A 14336-nucleotide genomic window follows, 5' to 3' on the forward strand; every position below is an offset into this window, starting at 1 on the left:
ACAAGGACACATGTGGTCCTAGTATTTGAAGATACTCTGCATATTAACCAAGCCAAAGAACAATTCCTTCCATTATCAACATATTAGACGATTAACATAATCTTACGTACATGGAAAATGTCAAAACATTAATTTCCCTTTTAAATTAATACTTACAGACATGACAGTCTGAAAAGCATAATTATTGTCCATTTCTTGTGCCACATAATTGTATGTCCTCAGGAGGGCAACACCAGCATCCTGAAGTCCATCCACATCCTCTGCATCATTAACCACAAAGACTAGTCCTATCCTGCAATAACACAAACCCCCAGGTCATCAATCTACTGCACTAATAAAGAATCAACTCTTCACACAGCTGCTGGCTACCATCATCTTAGACACAGGCTTTTTCTAGAATAGCCTGGTAAAATGTTGAGCAGAGAGGCCAGGAATCAAGTTTAGGACATATAATCTGTAACCAGTCCATCAGAATCTTGCTTTTCACCTCTCATTCAAAACTTGGAATTTCTTTTGGACTGTTAGAGAAACTGAACTCTGTTTTGCTTGTAGAGAAAGTTACATACAAAAAATATACACATACCTCGAATACAAGGTATGTAACATTTCTGCAGCGACCTAGCAATGAGAATTTTACAGCTGCAAAAGTCACATAAAACTCATGTAAAAAAACCCCCAAACATTAAAACAGAGCAATTACCTCAGTGGGATGTGGTTACTGAAAAACATTTCTGCCACGTTCAGTAATTCTGCTGTGGTCTCATGAGTAGGATCTACTATCAGCACCTGTATACAAATAGCAAGTGAAAAAGTTTCCATTCCCTTAAGAATTCAAGGGGTTTTGATCAAAGATAACTTTATTCATGTCGCAGCACAGAATTACCATCAGGCCTGCTTCATACACTGCCAGGGAGACAGCACTCATTAAATGGAAGTTTCTTCCAAAGTCTCCAGGTCCATTATCAACAGTACCCAGTCTACCCAGCTCCTTTAACCAGAAGAAACAGGACTCCTTACATCCTTGATACCTTCACCTCAGTATGCCCTGGCACCAGCTCCTGTCTCCTGCCTCTGCTTGCACACACATCCACCCATTCCCATGTGCCTGAGACAGGCATTTGTCACAAGTGAGCAACACTTAGTGCCCTGGAGAGCCAATGCTGCCAAGACATTCTCTACTGTCCCAACCCAGACAGAGCTGGGCCATTCAGGCTGCATGTAGAGCCCTTCATTCATGCAACTGCTGTCTTATAATTTAAAAATTTCTATGTTAAAAGTATTGAACTCCAGAAAAAAAGGTCACAACGTGCCCACCACTTCAGATGGTCAAGTCCCTATTTTTCCCTAATCAAAGGTTTTTTTCCACAGGACCACTTTGCCACATGGCAAGAGTTAGAGGGCACTATTTGCAAACTCTTCATCAGATCTAAGTTTAAGTAATTTACCTACAGACTAAAAGGACACCCAGGACTAAGCTGAGGGCTGTTGATTATTTGTTCAAGTCTTGGTGCATGAATGCTTTCTAACTCAAACAACTGAAGTGAGTCTTAACTCTGCTAAGACAACAGTTAACAAATTTGAGAGATTTCATTAACCAACTTCAGGTACAATCACAAAGTTAAAACACACCAAATTGTTATTTATCAGATGATAATTTCATCCATTGACAAAACAACTCCTGGCATCTATTAGATGCCAGAGAATCATGCTCAGTAATCTCTGAATCTCACCCATAACTTACTAATACAAGGAGAATGAAACCTTTTAGAAAAGCATCCTTTCTCTCAAGCTATTTAAGTGACAGTGCATGTGTGAGGTACACTGCAAAAGCTGATGTCCGTGCTCTTCACAAAACAAAATGCACATTTCATCTAGTCAGATTATTACTTACAAAATTATGGAAGTTTTTTCTAATTTGTCTGATCACTCCTGGAAATGTGGGACGTAGCAGTTCTTGCACACTGGAAGGCCAGGAATTGTACCGACTATCAACTTCAAGGTTGTTGATCCACTAAGAAAAAGTAAAGGCATTGAAATGATTGACAATCCTCTGGCTCTGCTCTGAGATTAAAATATTTTCAAATCAAACACTATGTTGAGAACTGCATAAATAAGAAACAAAGCTTTTTAAAAAGCACTGGTTACATTCATAACCATATTATCCTTCATACTTCGCTGCAGTTTCAGAGCTGATTGTGAGGTAAGGACAGAAGTTGCCCAGGACCACTTCAGAACACATTGCCCAACAGCAGCTCAAGTACTTCTATCTCAAACCACACTCACTGAAATGGCAGGGCTCCTGATGTCCACGGCATAGTCAGAATCTGATGGCTGGATGTTCAACTTCAGCACATTGTGCAAGGAAAGCCCCTCAATGCCTAGGCTGTGCAGACCTTCCATAACGCGGGCTTCATTGCGGAGCACATCGATCAAACTGCAAGGAAAAGGAAAATGGGTTGAATTTCAACCCCACAGCAAATAACTTGCTCTTACCCCAAGGGTTAACAGATAAAAGGTATGAACAAGTCTGCCATGCCTGGGCACTAGTTCTTATTTATCACCTATTTCTTACTGTCCTAAGAAACTTGAAATAACTTAAACCTATTCAATTAATATTGTATTTCTAGGAAAAGCTACGTTAAATCAGGATAACTAATCCATACTTTATATATATATATAAATATATATGTAATTTCAATTCCATGTTATTTAAACACATCTTGACAAATATATAGGGTGGTTTTCAGATGAAAAATATACAGTGGTTTATCCTTTGAGAATCAGTCTGCTGTCTGTAGGTCAGAATAAACCTAAATGCTGACAGCCTGAAACCCCAGAATTTTGCTAGTTACAGCACAGGTCAAAAGAACAGTACAAAGGTGACTTCCCATTCCAATCTTCAAAGGTATTCCACTTTTCACCTGAGATTTTTTGTAGGAAATGCACTTGAGTAAGACAAGGAACCATGATTTGCTTTTTATAGTACTTACCAATTAAACCTAATCTAGATTATGAACAAGGTTCAAAACTGTCTAAATAACTTCATGCACAAGCAGGATACAAGTTTCTAAACAGGACACAATTATGGGGAAAATAAAATATTCCTACCTAAATATGTCCTGAGTGTCTAAATCAATAAGTAGTCCATTGATGAACAGGGCAGAATCTCCCGGCTGCAATCCTAATGTTCCTTTGAAATACTGAAAAGAAGTAGGAAGCCATTAGAAGACTGCTGTGCACAGAAAATATTATTAAAGAGTTTCACTGTCAAAGCACCAACACTGGAACTGTTTCCTCCACACAGTATGAATCATTCTAAAGCCATGGCAGCTTTTGAATATATTCTGTGACTTCTTAGAGAACACTGATGTGTACAGACATCTATGTATCATCTCAAATTGGATAAGGAGAAGTGATTTTCTTCTGCATCCTTCAAACTGATTACAAAGATGCTTAATACAGCTGCTTTTCAAGCAATAAATTTCTAACAAGAGCAGTATTTTCATATTTAAGAAAAGAATCCTAATTATGTTCCTCATCCATGTTTGAAAATCCACCACATCTTCACTTGCCAGATGCATACTACAGAGTTGTGTGTGAAAATACTGGGTTATTATCTTGAGCAACATGTAAATGCAAGTGCAAAGGCACTATGTTACTTGCTAGAAGCATTACCTTTTGGTTCTCTTCAATTTCTGCTCTGAGTTCCGAAGAAACAACCGTTTTTGTTATGGCCCTACAAAAATAAAAACATCATGCTATGAATCATCTTTCTGTTTGTCTAGTGGAAAGGTATCTAGTTATCCTACTTTTTGTACCTCACATGTTAAGATAATTAACCTTCTAGTACAAAAAGATGCAGCAAGAAGCAGTTGCACTTGGTGATACCATTAAATAATAGGATGCAGCATTTTTCTTACATTGTATGAACCAGCAGCATAAAAATGTTAACCATATGCCAGCTCTCAGTGTCTTATTTCACATTAACCATAAAAAAAGTGTGCAGCTGCCAGAAATGTAAAGCTGGAGGCTGGCAACAGAAAATAGGGGATTTTTCTCCTCATGGTGGATTCCCATTCCTTTCCTTACTTTGCATCTAGTGATTGCATCATCACAGAATGGGCAACTACAGCCCATAGAGCAGAAACAGTAAAAAACACAGTAAAATGCAATACCTGCCTTAAGAAGCTCTAAACAGTACCTTAATATGAGGTAATAGGAAATAAGACCAGAATTCACTTTCTTTTTATTCTCATCTCAGCTCTATCTCCACCTGCCCAAAAAGGAGGAGTTTCTATAATATCATCTTTGCAATCCAGGCAAGACAATTCATCAAGAGAAGTGTATCTCTAGCCTGGCTGGCCATGCCAGATTATTACTGAATTTTTTGAAACTGATTTGAATATGTTCAAGACAGTCACTAAAAGAAGTGCAAAATCCAGTGAAATTCCACCTCTGACATGAGACTGACTGGGCTGTTTGGCAAAGTGGATCCCAGAGGAAGAGCGGGACCCTGTGAATAGATAAATGTTAAGGCCACCAAACAGAAAGCTCAGCCAATAAATTCTTGACTACTTGATGCAATAGGTTTAGACACATTTCACAATAAAACAGCACAGGCAATTCTGGCAAATTTTCTACCAGTCCACATCAGCTGCCATCCAAGAAAAACACTGTAAGATCCTCTTTGTAACCGCAGGCTGAAGAACTTCCCAGCATAAACATTCCCCAGTGCTTGCTTCCAGCTAAGTGAAAGCCAGACATTAACCCAACCAATGCTGCTTGTCTCAGGTCCTGCTCAGGAAAAGGAAAGTAAGAAAACTTTCTAGAAGTCATAATTAAAGTTACCTGGCCTTTGTAGGGAAGTTCTGACTAAGATCTTTCATGACCATCAGAGCATCCACAGGGGGAGCAGTCAAAATGCGAGCAGCAGTTTGAAAACTCAGATCTTGGAAGTGAAAAAATAGAAGTCAAGAACTCAAAACTGAAAGCAAGGCAATGCAGAGACATCTTAGCTTTAGATTTCAACTTGCATGTTACCTATGAAAATTCACTTTCTATCTGCACCTATAGATACTTCTTTTAAAATCATCTTAATAATAAAGGTGTTCAACTTCTATGAATTGCCTTGAAATAAGTAACCCTTTCAAACTGAAGCAGTGCATGCAGCCTACAAGTTGCTTCAGTGAGTCTAGACCAGCATTCTTTCTTTCTTTGGCTGAGGTGCAAGGATCTGCCCTTCCACTGGATATAGGTAGACACAAAATACATTTAGCCTTTTGCATTATTCTTTTTGGGGGGATGAAAAGCTTTTTCATGGGCCTTTACAGATGTTTTCCAGGGAATGAGGCCAGAGCAGCACGTAGTTGATTTTGAAATACAGTTTTCCCCTGGTCTTGAGAAATCTCAACATTCCACATCAAAAATGTGATCATGGAAAGAACCTTTACATTCCTTTCTTTTCTGCATTCAGCAGCCCATACAAGCAATCAGTTTAAGAGCAAGTGGCCTACTGTACTTGGCAATTGAGAAAACAATCCTCACGTCAGAAGTCCTGTGAAACAATCCTAAAAGCTATTTCCACAGGACTCTACCAAAAAAAGGCACTTTAAAAAAACAAGTATTTTCCAAGTGAGACTGAATGCAGGAATTTACAGTCAAACTCAGTCAACTGTACACAGCCACTAACAACCTTGATTGTGCAGAACACTAAAAAACATATTTACACTGAGTTTTTGTAGACCAATACTGAAAGCCTTTATCCAGATTACCTTGTAGCTGCCATACTTTCAAAGGTGCCATTTCATTGGTACTTTCCACAAGGTGTTTCCTGAGCTCTTTCAGCTCTTCTGACAAGTCAGGATACAGCTGCCTAAAAGGACACAAGAGACAAACAACTTCTGTGGTTTCCTATAAGAAAGTCTACTGCTAATTTAAAGAAACTACCACATAAAAAGGTATTCTGCTAACACATACAGGAAACTCAGACATGTAAAAAATAATAACAAAGCAAAATATCATCATCTCTGCAAAAAAGTTTTTGATACAACAAAGTCCAACTGAGTTTTACCTGAGTTTTCCAAATAGAAATCCTTGCACTTCATCAATAGGGTCATCTTCATCTATGACTGTGGCATTCACATCTGTGCCTATAAACACACAGAGAACACCACTAGCACCAAGCTATTCACAAGCAGAAAAGCAGGAAAATCTGGTGTTTATATGTGTATGTGCACATGTAAAGAGAAAGTTTACACACAGATTACACTATCAAAACAGTTTTGGCAGATGCATGGGAGTTTGTAGAACAGAGATCAGTGCTCTATAAAAGCAGCAAAAGGAAAAAGAAAAAAAAAAAAGAAAAAAAAAAAAAAGACATGCAAAACTCTGTCTTCCCAAAAAAAATCACCAAGAACAGGGAACACAATCTGCTCTGAGGATGGATAAGTTAAGGCAAATTCAAGTAGAGAATTTGCTTCACACCTGCAGAGAAGCTGACTATCTGCTAAAAGATTAGTTGCATAAGTAGTGCCATTACTAAGTCCAGGGCCACAACTCCAGCATTTCACAAAGACAGAAGACAAAAGCCATGGCAAAGCTATCCTTCATAAGAAACATGCTCCTAAATGGGATTTCAGAGCTAAGGAAATACAAATATCTGCAATTCAGATATTCATAGCAAAACAAACATAAAATTACCTTGGCAAAATTAAAATGTTCACATTAAAATATTTAAAATAATAATTCACCTTTCACCTGTGTATCATCCTTGGCCTTATACTCTGTACTCTTAATAGCCAGTTCTACACCATAGCCAGAGAGGTAGACCTTTTCTTTGCTGGGGTTCTGTAAGGAAAAGCCAACAGTATGATATTGCCATCTTTGTTTTGATGCATAGATTAAAAGCTGCCACTTCCCAAAGCTAAGAAATCCCAATCTGGTACACATTTCAGACATAACTGGTAGTGAGAAACAAACACCATGAGTGATTCTGCAGTAACATCCTAAAATATTATTTCCTACTGTATTTCAACACACTTCTTGAAGTTCAGCATGAAATAATTATCTCTATGAACCAAAAAACCATCAAAATCCACAAAGTAAAGAGGAAAAACGATGTTTTCAGGATTTAGTGTGTGAGCCAAGCACAGGGGGATAGACTCCTATCATCAAATCAGTTACAGGGTGGAAAGGAACTTCAGCTGGTGGTTCTGGAAAAAAATTGCTACAGAAACAATGCTTTTCTTTTGAAAATGTACCTTAATGTTAATCCTTGTTTTTCATATCAAGTAACTAAAGTAACTAAATGGCCTGACTCTGAAATGTCTGACTATTTCCTATGATCTAACATAGGTAAAGAAACAGGTTTTTTTTTACATTAAAATCTCTAATTAATCTGGAATTTAGGCCTGGATTTGTGAAATCCAACAATTTCATTAAAACAATCAGGAGATTTAAAATAGTCTGTATTACTCAGCTACACACAATAAAAAATTAGAACTTTTGAGTATTCAAAGTAAATGAATAACAACGGTAGGCAAATGTCAATTTAAAGGAAACAAACTTGGGTCAGTTTTCATTTTTATAACCAAGGCAAATTACTCTATTTTCAAACACATCTCTAACACTGCACTAATATACTTACAGCAATGTAGTGCCTGAGGACATAAGTGATTTCTCCTGCCTCAGCCTTTGCCACAAGCCTCCTGTGGTGTCTGTAGAACTCCTCTGAGCCAATCTCAGCATAAAGGATGACCACAGGGCTGTCGGGGTTTGACGCTGGGTACTTGTGGTCCCCTTTGAACAAAAATGGCTTTGGCCTAAGAGGAAACAGTGAAAAATGCCACAGTGTGATTCACAGCATCTCCTCACTCAGTGCAAGATGCACATTTTTTGTCCTGTTTAATCACTGTTCCTTTCTCACTGAATACATATGGCAAGCTATTCCCACAGATTATATCAAGGCTGGCAGCACTTGATAAAAGCTTTGTGAAAAATGAACACATGAAGAGGAAACAAGTGACTAAGAGCTATTTTGAATCTAATACGATACTAATTTTAAAAATTAACAACTTCTCTTAAATTTCCAATTAACTTTCTCTCCCCACGGTGATTCATAAATTCTGTATGAAAAACTAAAAAGGCTGATAGAACAGATGTGCCAAGGGCACAAATTCATTTGAACCCAGTCCTGGGCTTAGTATACAAACAAGAAAGTGACTAAGTCTATTTTCAACTTATTTGTTTACATTTTGTCTAAAGTGCAATGAAACATTTAAAATATTCCCAGTAAGTGAGAAGAATAGCATGAAAGCTATAGATGCCATATGCCTGCATATTGACAAAAAACTCTTTATGTGTTCAAGAATCAATATTACCAAGATTACAAAAATAATATTGAAAATAAAAATGTTTTCATATTATGAAAACAAACTGAAATGTAAGAGTTTGGGTTCGTTTTCATTTGGTTTTTGTCTTTTTTTTATAGGTATTATATTTTATACCTTCTTTTTGTTATTAGCAGTTACAATCAAGTTCTGTTCTTGTAGAGAAATCTGAATTTTAAATATATTGTGTGGTAATAGTTTTCTTTTTCAAATGCTGAGAAAATTATACAGAGAAAAAAATACTTGCATGCTTTCAGCCATTCATGAAACACTTTGTTACATTAACTCTCATTTGAATTTGCAGCTTCTATTTTCCCTACATACTGAAGGTTTTATACACTCCTGAGAATTCCTACTATCCTTCAACAGTTTCCAGCTATTTCCAGAATTTGTTTCCAACTTTTCCTGTGCACATTCCTCTTCCTAGCAGAATTATCAAACAGCAAGGGATAAGAAAACAACCACTGCAATCTGACTTAAGACAAAATAAGAGCCTGTCACTCCTGTGCAAACAATGGACAGGAGAAATCAATACTGAAGAACATAGAAACAACAGGTCTATTACAAGCTCTTCACAGCAGTAAATCTAACAGAGTAAATCTTAAGAGCTAATCCAGTAATAGGAAATTAAGCAAATACCTGTCTGAAGCCGCCTGTAAAAGGTTTCCAAGAGAGTCAAATTCACATGTTTTCTCCCCGTGCACAACATAAAACAGGGTGCAGCCCTTTGGTGGAGACTCATCTGCTGCTATCTGTATAAAATATTGGTAATAATGTAGGTTGAATGTTTGCTCTCAGAACAAGTGAAAATTGTAACAGTGTAGCTGTGCAGCAAAGTGTTATTTCCTACATTCCAAATTAGTACTTCTATCATGTTTGTGACATAATTTAAATGCAAGGTGAAATTGCAAGATGGAGAGTTAAGCCTTAACTTGTTTCTCAGTCTGCTACTATTAACTGTAAAGTTAGTTGCAGGTACAGAAAGCAACACTCGCAATTGTAGGGGTTTTGGTTGAGGGTTTTTTTTTTTGCCTTAGGTATCACAAATATCTGTATTTGTTAAATATCAAGTGACAAAATGACTCCAGATGAACAAGGAAGTTTTATAGTATTACTTAAATAAAGCACATCCTAATGTGAGACACTTTGCAATGAATTATATGATACCCCGAGATTGAAAAAGAACAGAGAACACAATGAACTTTCATTTATGAGTTCTAATCACTTTATACACACACACATATATATGTGGATTACTATCTTCAGGTAAGTTCAACTGAGCAACAAGAACAGCAGCAGCATCACAAGTACCACTGGAGCCATAGGGATGGTCCTCATCAAAATCTTCACACAACTATCAGTACAGCAGGCAAAACACATGCAGACATGCCAAAATGACAATTCTTTAGTCTACTCTAGACAAATATTCATCACCTCATGAAATTCATATACACATCTGCTCTGTGGGTCAGGTGTACAGAGCAGTTAATCAGTCTAAGTTTTCTACACTCTCAAATGTTTCCTTCCACAGCTCACTCCTTCCTGAGCCTTAGTAAAATGCTCTGCACATCATCTGGGCATCTCCTGTACTAACCTGTTGAAAAGCTTGAACTGTTGCAGAATAAGAGCGTAAAGACAAGGAAAACTTCAACAAATTCTGCTGCAAAGGTGACAGAGTCTGGCAGGCTACTTTCAGCATTTCCTGGTAAGAGGAATAATCACTACCTGCAAAGTCAAAGGAGAAGCAGTTATCTTTCTATACCATAGTCTCATTGAAGAGGGGCTTCTCATCTTAAATGTGATTTACACCAACAGAAACCCAAGACATTAATTCTAAGTAAGCACATGACCATTTCTCCTCCATTTTTGTTACAGCCAATTCTACAGCTGGATTAGAGTGAACTTCAACAGAGTTCCATGAGAGTACACTGGAATACATTCTAGAGGATACAAACATGGGCTGGGGAGAAGGGAAACAGTTAACAGTCCCCATTTCATTTCAGTTGAGAAATAGTAACACAGAGAAAAGGCATTTAAAATATTTCATACTTCACATTGAAAAAGAAACCAGCAAGCAAAATGTTTCAGACTCATCCACTACAGCTTTTGTCAAATGGATATCCAAAAGCCTTGAGCACATTACAGCAAAAAATATGACTTAAATTAGTATTTTAGAAGTCAAATGAGGACTAACACAATGGAACACAAAGCATTGTGATATATTTTTCAACTATCAGTCAGCATCAAGAAAAAGACTATAAAAACTTACCATCATGCTCAGCTGTCTTAATACTCTCACTGGCTCCAACAAAATTCCAGAATTTTTCTTGACCTTCTTCTGATAAAAATTCACTAAGTAAGATGAGAAGAGTGAGCTTAGATCTATGAATCTTCTCTCAAGTTACAAATCTAATACCTTGTAATGATTTACAGAAAGTTAGCACCTACCATTTATTTACCTATATCAGAAAACTGTGTTACCACAAAGAGCACTCCAGGAAAACTAAAAACAAACCCAAACAAATAGTAGTTGCAGACCAGGACAAACACACAGTCCATGAAAGCAGCTTGTAAGGCACCTATTGTTCCTTTAAAGACTTCTAACAGGCAGAAGTGTCCATCCTGCTAGCTCTCCTCCCTAATGCATTTCTTTGCTATCTTTCTTTTATGAGAAACACATGTTTTTATTTTGCTGAAATAAACTGTATATTACTGTAATTATGAACTTTGGTGGAGGTTTTCTGTTTGCTTGTTCTTAAACAAGCAAAAGGAGAAGTCACAGCTTCAAATCACATATAGTAGCAAATCTCATATAGTAGCAAATCTCATATAGTTCAAATCTCATATAGTAGCATATAGTTGGGTCCAGATACAAGGTTAGATAACGAAATTAGTTCTCTAAACCTTACTACCCACAAATACTGTATCCTGTCTACACATGTAACATACCTTATGCTAAAGGCTGCTACAGCAGAAGGTTTGGAGCCTGCTCACTGCCACAGTAACTTGTGTGCTCTGATCCAAGGTGGTAAGAGCTGCTTGAACACGTGGGTAACAAACTGCAGTGCTGGGCTAAGTACATTGAACAGCAGGAGTGATTCTACACTGCAGTGCTGCATCATGCTGCAGTTCATCCCAGGTGAACAATGCTTATCTATCCAAAGTCTTTGATGGATCAAGTCTTTGGCACATGATTTTGATTATTTGCTTACTGTTTCACACTCTCCTGGGTTGAGTTTTGCCCCAGTAGTGTCACACAGTCTCACGGTATTTAAATCATGGCTTAACACCTGTGCTTTGCATTTTACTGCTTAAGGAATTTTCAGTCTTCAACTTCTCCAGAGAAGGTTACAGAAAAGTAATTTCACCTAGGACACACCTGTCCTCTGAATGAAAGCCATGCTCAACTATTTTCATGTGAAACAATCTGCAGTAAAACAGACAAAATTCCACATTTGGCAATACCCTTAAGTGATACAAAATTAAGCACACACACTCTTAAAATTCCAGAAGTACTACTGACATCTCCAAACTAAAACATGACAAAATGAAACAATGGGGACTTCAAAAGTGCTGAGCAGACTGGCAGTGAAAAGAAGGCATTTCACTTTCTTTTTACATAACATCTTAAAAAAAAAAAAAGTCTATAATAGCATTGAAGGAATGTTCCCAGGGTGACTTGCACAACTCTTAACAAAGCAATTGACTTTAATCAATGCACAACTCACATGACCAAAATTAAACCCAAGCTTTACTGAGCTAGACATGCAAGAACAGCAGAAATGTATCAAAACCTACAAAACCTACAAAACACTCAAGTAAAACACATTTTGCCATGTAGAAGACCATGCTAAACTCCTCTATCTAATGCTTTGAGTAAAACTTCATAAGGCAAAAAATACCCACTACGTAATTGTTTATGGTTATTCATCTTTGTTGTAATGCACAATGAAAGAATTTATCACACAAAAACCTACTACTGTCTCCTCTAACATACTTCTTCATCTCCCCATGCACAGCAGTGATCACATTCATGTTATTACTGTGAGTTAGTAGTGACCAGAAACCAAAGTGCCACATAACAAAGAGAACACTTTACCCTCTAAGCATAGTCTGATTTGACAGTTAAAAAAATCACAATGCAATTACCTTATTTCAAGGAGTAAAGGAGTTGAAGACCACTTTGTAGTTAGAGATGTTGTCACAGCCTTAGAATCTCCTTTTACAAGTGAAGAGCTGAACCAGATTCCAAGGACTGCAATAAGTATTCCCATTTTATAAAAGGCTGAAAATGATAAAGGAAAAAAAAAAGTTTTGCATTTTTTCTCACAAACACAGGACCTCACATATCCAAATATCCATATATATTGAGATGCATTTTAAGACAGCATTTAATGCAATACATTAATGAGATTATTATCATCTCACCTGGGCTTACAAAATCAGAAATACTATGAAAACTTGAGGAGAGGCAAGGAATTTACAATCTTATTACTGAGACGCAATTAAACCAAAACCAATTCCAGCTTCCTCTGTGTTCATGCTTTCAAATAAGCTTGCTTGTGTTCTGTGACACCACTACCACATACTTCTTGCTTTAAGAGCTATTACAAACCACACATGTTTCAGATTGGGTGAGAAAACAACCTGCCATTCATTTGATGGGAGCTAAAGTCCCACCTTGTGTTATCACAGATCCAGCAGCTGTGGCCTAATCAGTGTCAGATGAAGCTCCCTAGTTAGTCCTTTAGGTTCTGCTAGGTACAGCCGACTGCTTCTTTGGGGAATGAGAAACAAGTATTTCCTGGATGCACTAAGCACCACCAAATTTAAAAGCTGAAAAATGAATGAAATAATGCAAACAGACTCAAATATGTGAGATATACTCAAACCTATTGTGAGAAATGAGCCCAAAAAAAATCTGCCATTTTCTTATTGTCCTTCATGTATATTTTCAAGCCTTTGTGTTCTCTGGCCTACACACTAAAACAAAGCTGAGTGGAATTTCCTTGCCCACAACTCCTAACCTTATGGAAGACCTGAATTTTTCTGTTGGCTTTCCATTACAGTCTCCAAAAGTTCAAACTTTTTTGCTCCTCTCTCACTATAGTACATTTATATTTACTATACCCCCAATGTGCACCCATGTACTCTTTCATTTCTTTATCCTTATTTTTCTGGATAACTCATTTTCCACGTGCCCCCTGCAACTGAACAAACAACCCACTCCAGTTCCACATATATCACACCCAACAACCTGCCAGGATCTAACTTCTGTCTCTTTTTTATTACCATCTCAATGTAAAGAATAGGATTATATATCTGTAGCTCTAAGCTACCTGTATATACACACAGAGACAAAAGAACCAAATCCTACTCCCTTTAAAAGTTTACAGTCCTCCAGCCAAAGGTTTCCCAACAATAACTCAGATATTGTCCTTTCTCTTGAGATAAAACCAGAAATTCCTGCTGTGATATCCAAAGAGCAGCTTGCTCAGCTGCACACGACATTTGCTTTATGCCACACCTGGGAAGCAGACAGATGGCATCACAGAATGGTCACAGCCATCACTCCCTGTGTGCACAGGGGGAAGTTCAGCCAATATCTGCTGAGTGAAACATTGGCTTTTGCCAAGTGCCACAAAAAACTACAGTTCCTCCCAGAGACATGTCCTTCTTATTCTCCGCAAATCATACACTGGGGTTCAGAACACGTAAGTTAATATACCGAATAGCATTCTCATGACTAAAGCTCCTATACTGCTCTCTTGTGCTTGCTTTTCCTCTCTGGGAAGACTGTAATAAAAGCCTTTTTCTGTATGAAATAGGAAAGAAACCAAAGGACACATCTGTCACCCTCCACAGATCGGCCAACTGAAAACCTGCAGTTTAGAAATATCTACAAGCCCTCAATAGGAACAGCCATAAAAGAAAGGGATGACCAGTATC

At 37.5% G+C, this 14336-nt stretch overlaps 1 protein-coding gene across 4 annotated transcripts in view; it reads right to left on the reverse strand.

Moving 5' to 3' along the window:
* Positions 1–14336, reverse strand: part of UGGT1 (UDP-glucose glycoprotein glucosyltransferase 1) — a 37944-nt gene that overhangs the window by 22582 nt on the left and 1026 nt on the right. For 3 of the 4 annotated variants that reach the window (XM_085069785.1, XM_085069784.1, XM_085069787.1), the window contains 15 exons: positions 12537–12672; positions 10657–10739; positions 9982–10112; positions 9027–9139; positions 7646–7820; positions 6750–6846; positions 6071–6149; positions 5772–5872; positions 4849–4948; positions 3676–3736; positions 3109–3200; positions 2284–2434; positions 1892–2011; positions 701–786; positions 157–292 (listed from right to left, as the gene is read on the reverse strand). In XM_085069785.1, coding sequence (XP_084925911.1) covers positions 157–292; positions 701–786; positions 1892–2011; positions 2284–2434; positions 3109–3200; positions 3676–3736; positions 4849–4948; positions 5772–5872; positions 6071–6149; positions 6750–6846; positions 7646–7820; positions 9027–9139; positions 9982–10112; positions 10657–10739; positions 12537–12661 — 1650 coding nt within the window. In that variant the 5' untranslated portion in view covers positions 12662–12672. Of the gene's footprint in view, positions 1–156; positions 293–700; positions 787–1891; positions 2012–2283; positions 2435–3108; positions 3201–3675; positions 3737–4848; positions 4949–5771; positions 5873–6070; positions 6150–6749; positions 6847–7645; positions 7821–9026; positions 9140–9981; positions 10113–10656; positions 10740–12536; positions 12673–12815; positions 13252–14336 lie in introns of those variants that run through there. The other variant, XM_085069786.1, reaches the window with a different exon arrangement.

This window comes from Lichenostomus cassidix, chromosome 9, assembly GCF_008360975.1.
Source record: "Lichenostomus cassidix isolate B80296 chromosome 9, HeHo_3.0, whole genome shotgun sequence".
Classification (NCBI taxonomy): Eukaryota; Metazoa; Chordata; class Aves; order Passeriformes; family Meliphagidae; genus Lichenostomus; species Lichenostomus cassidix.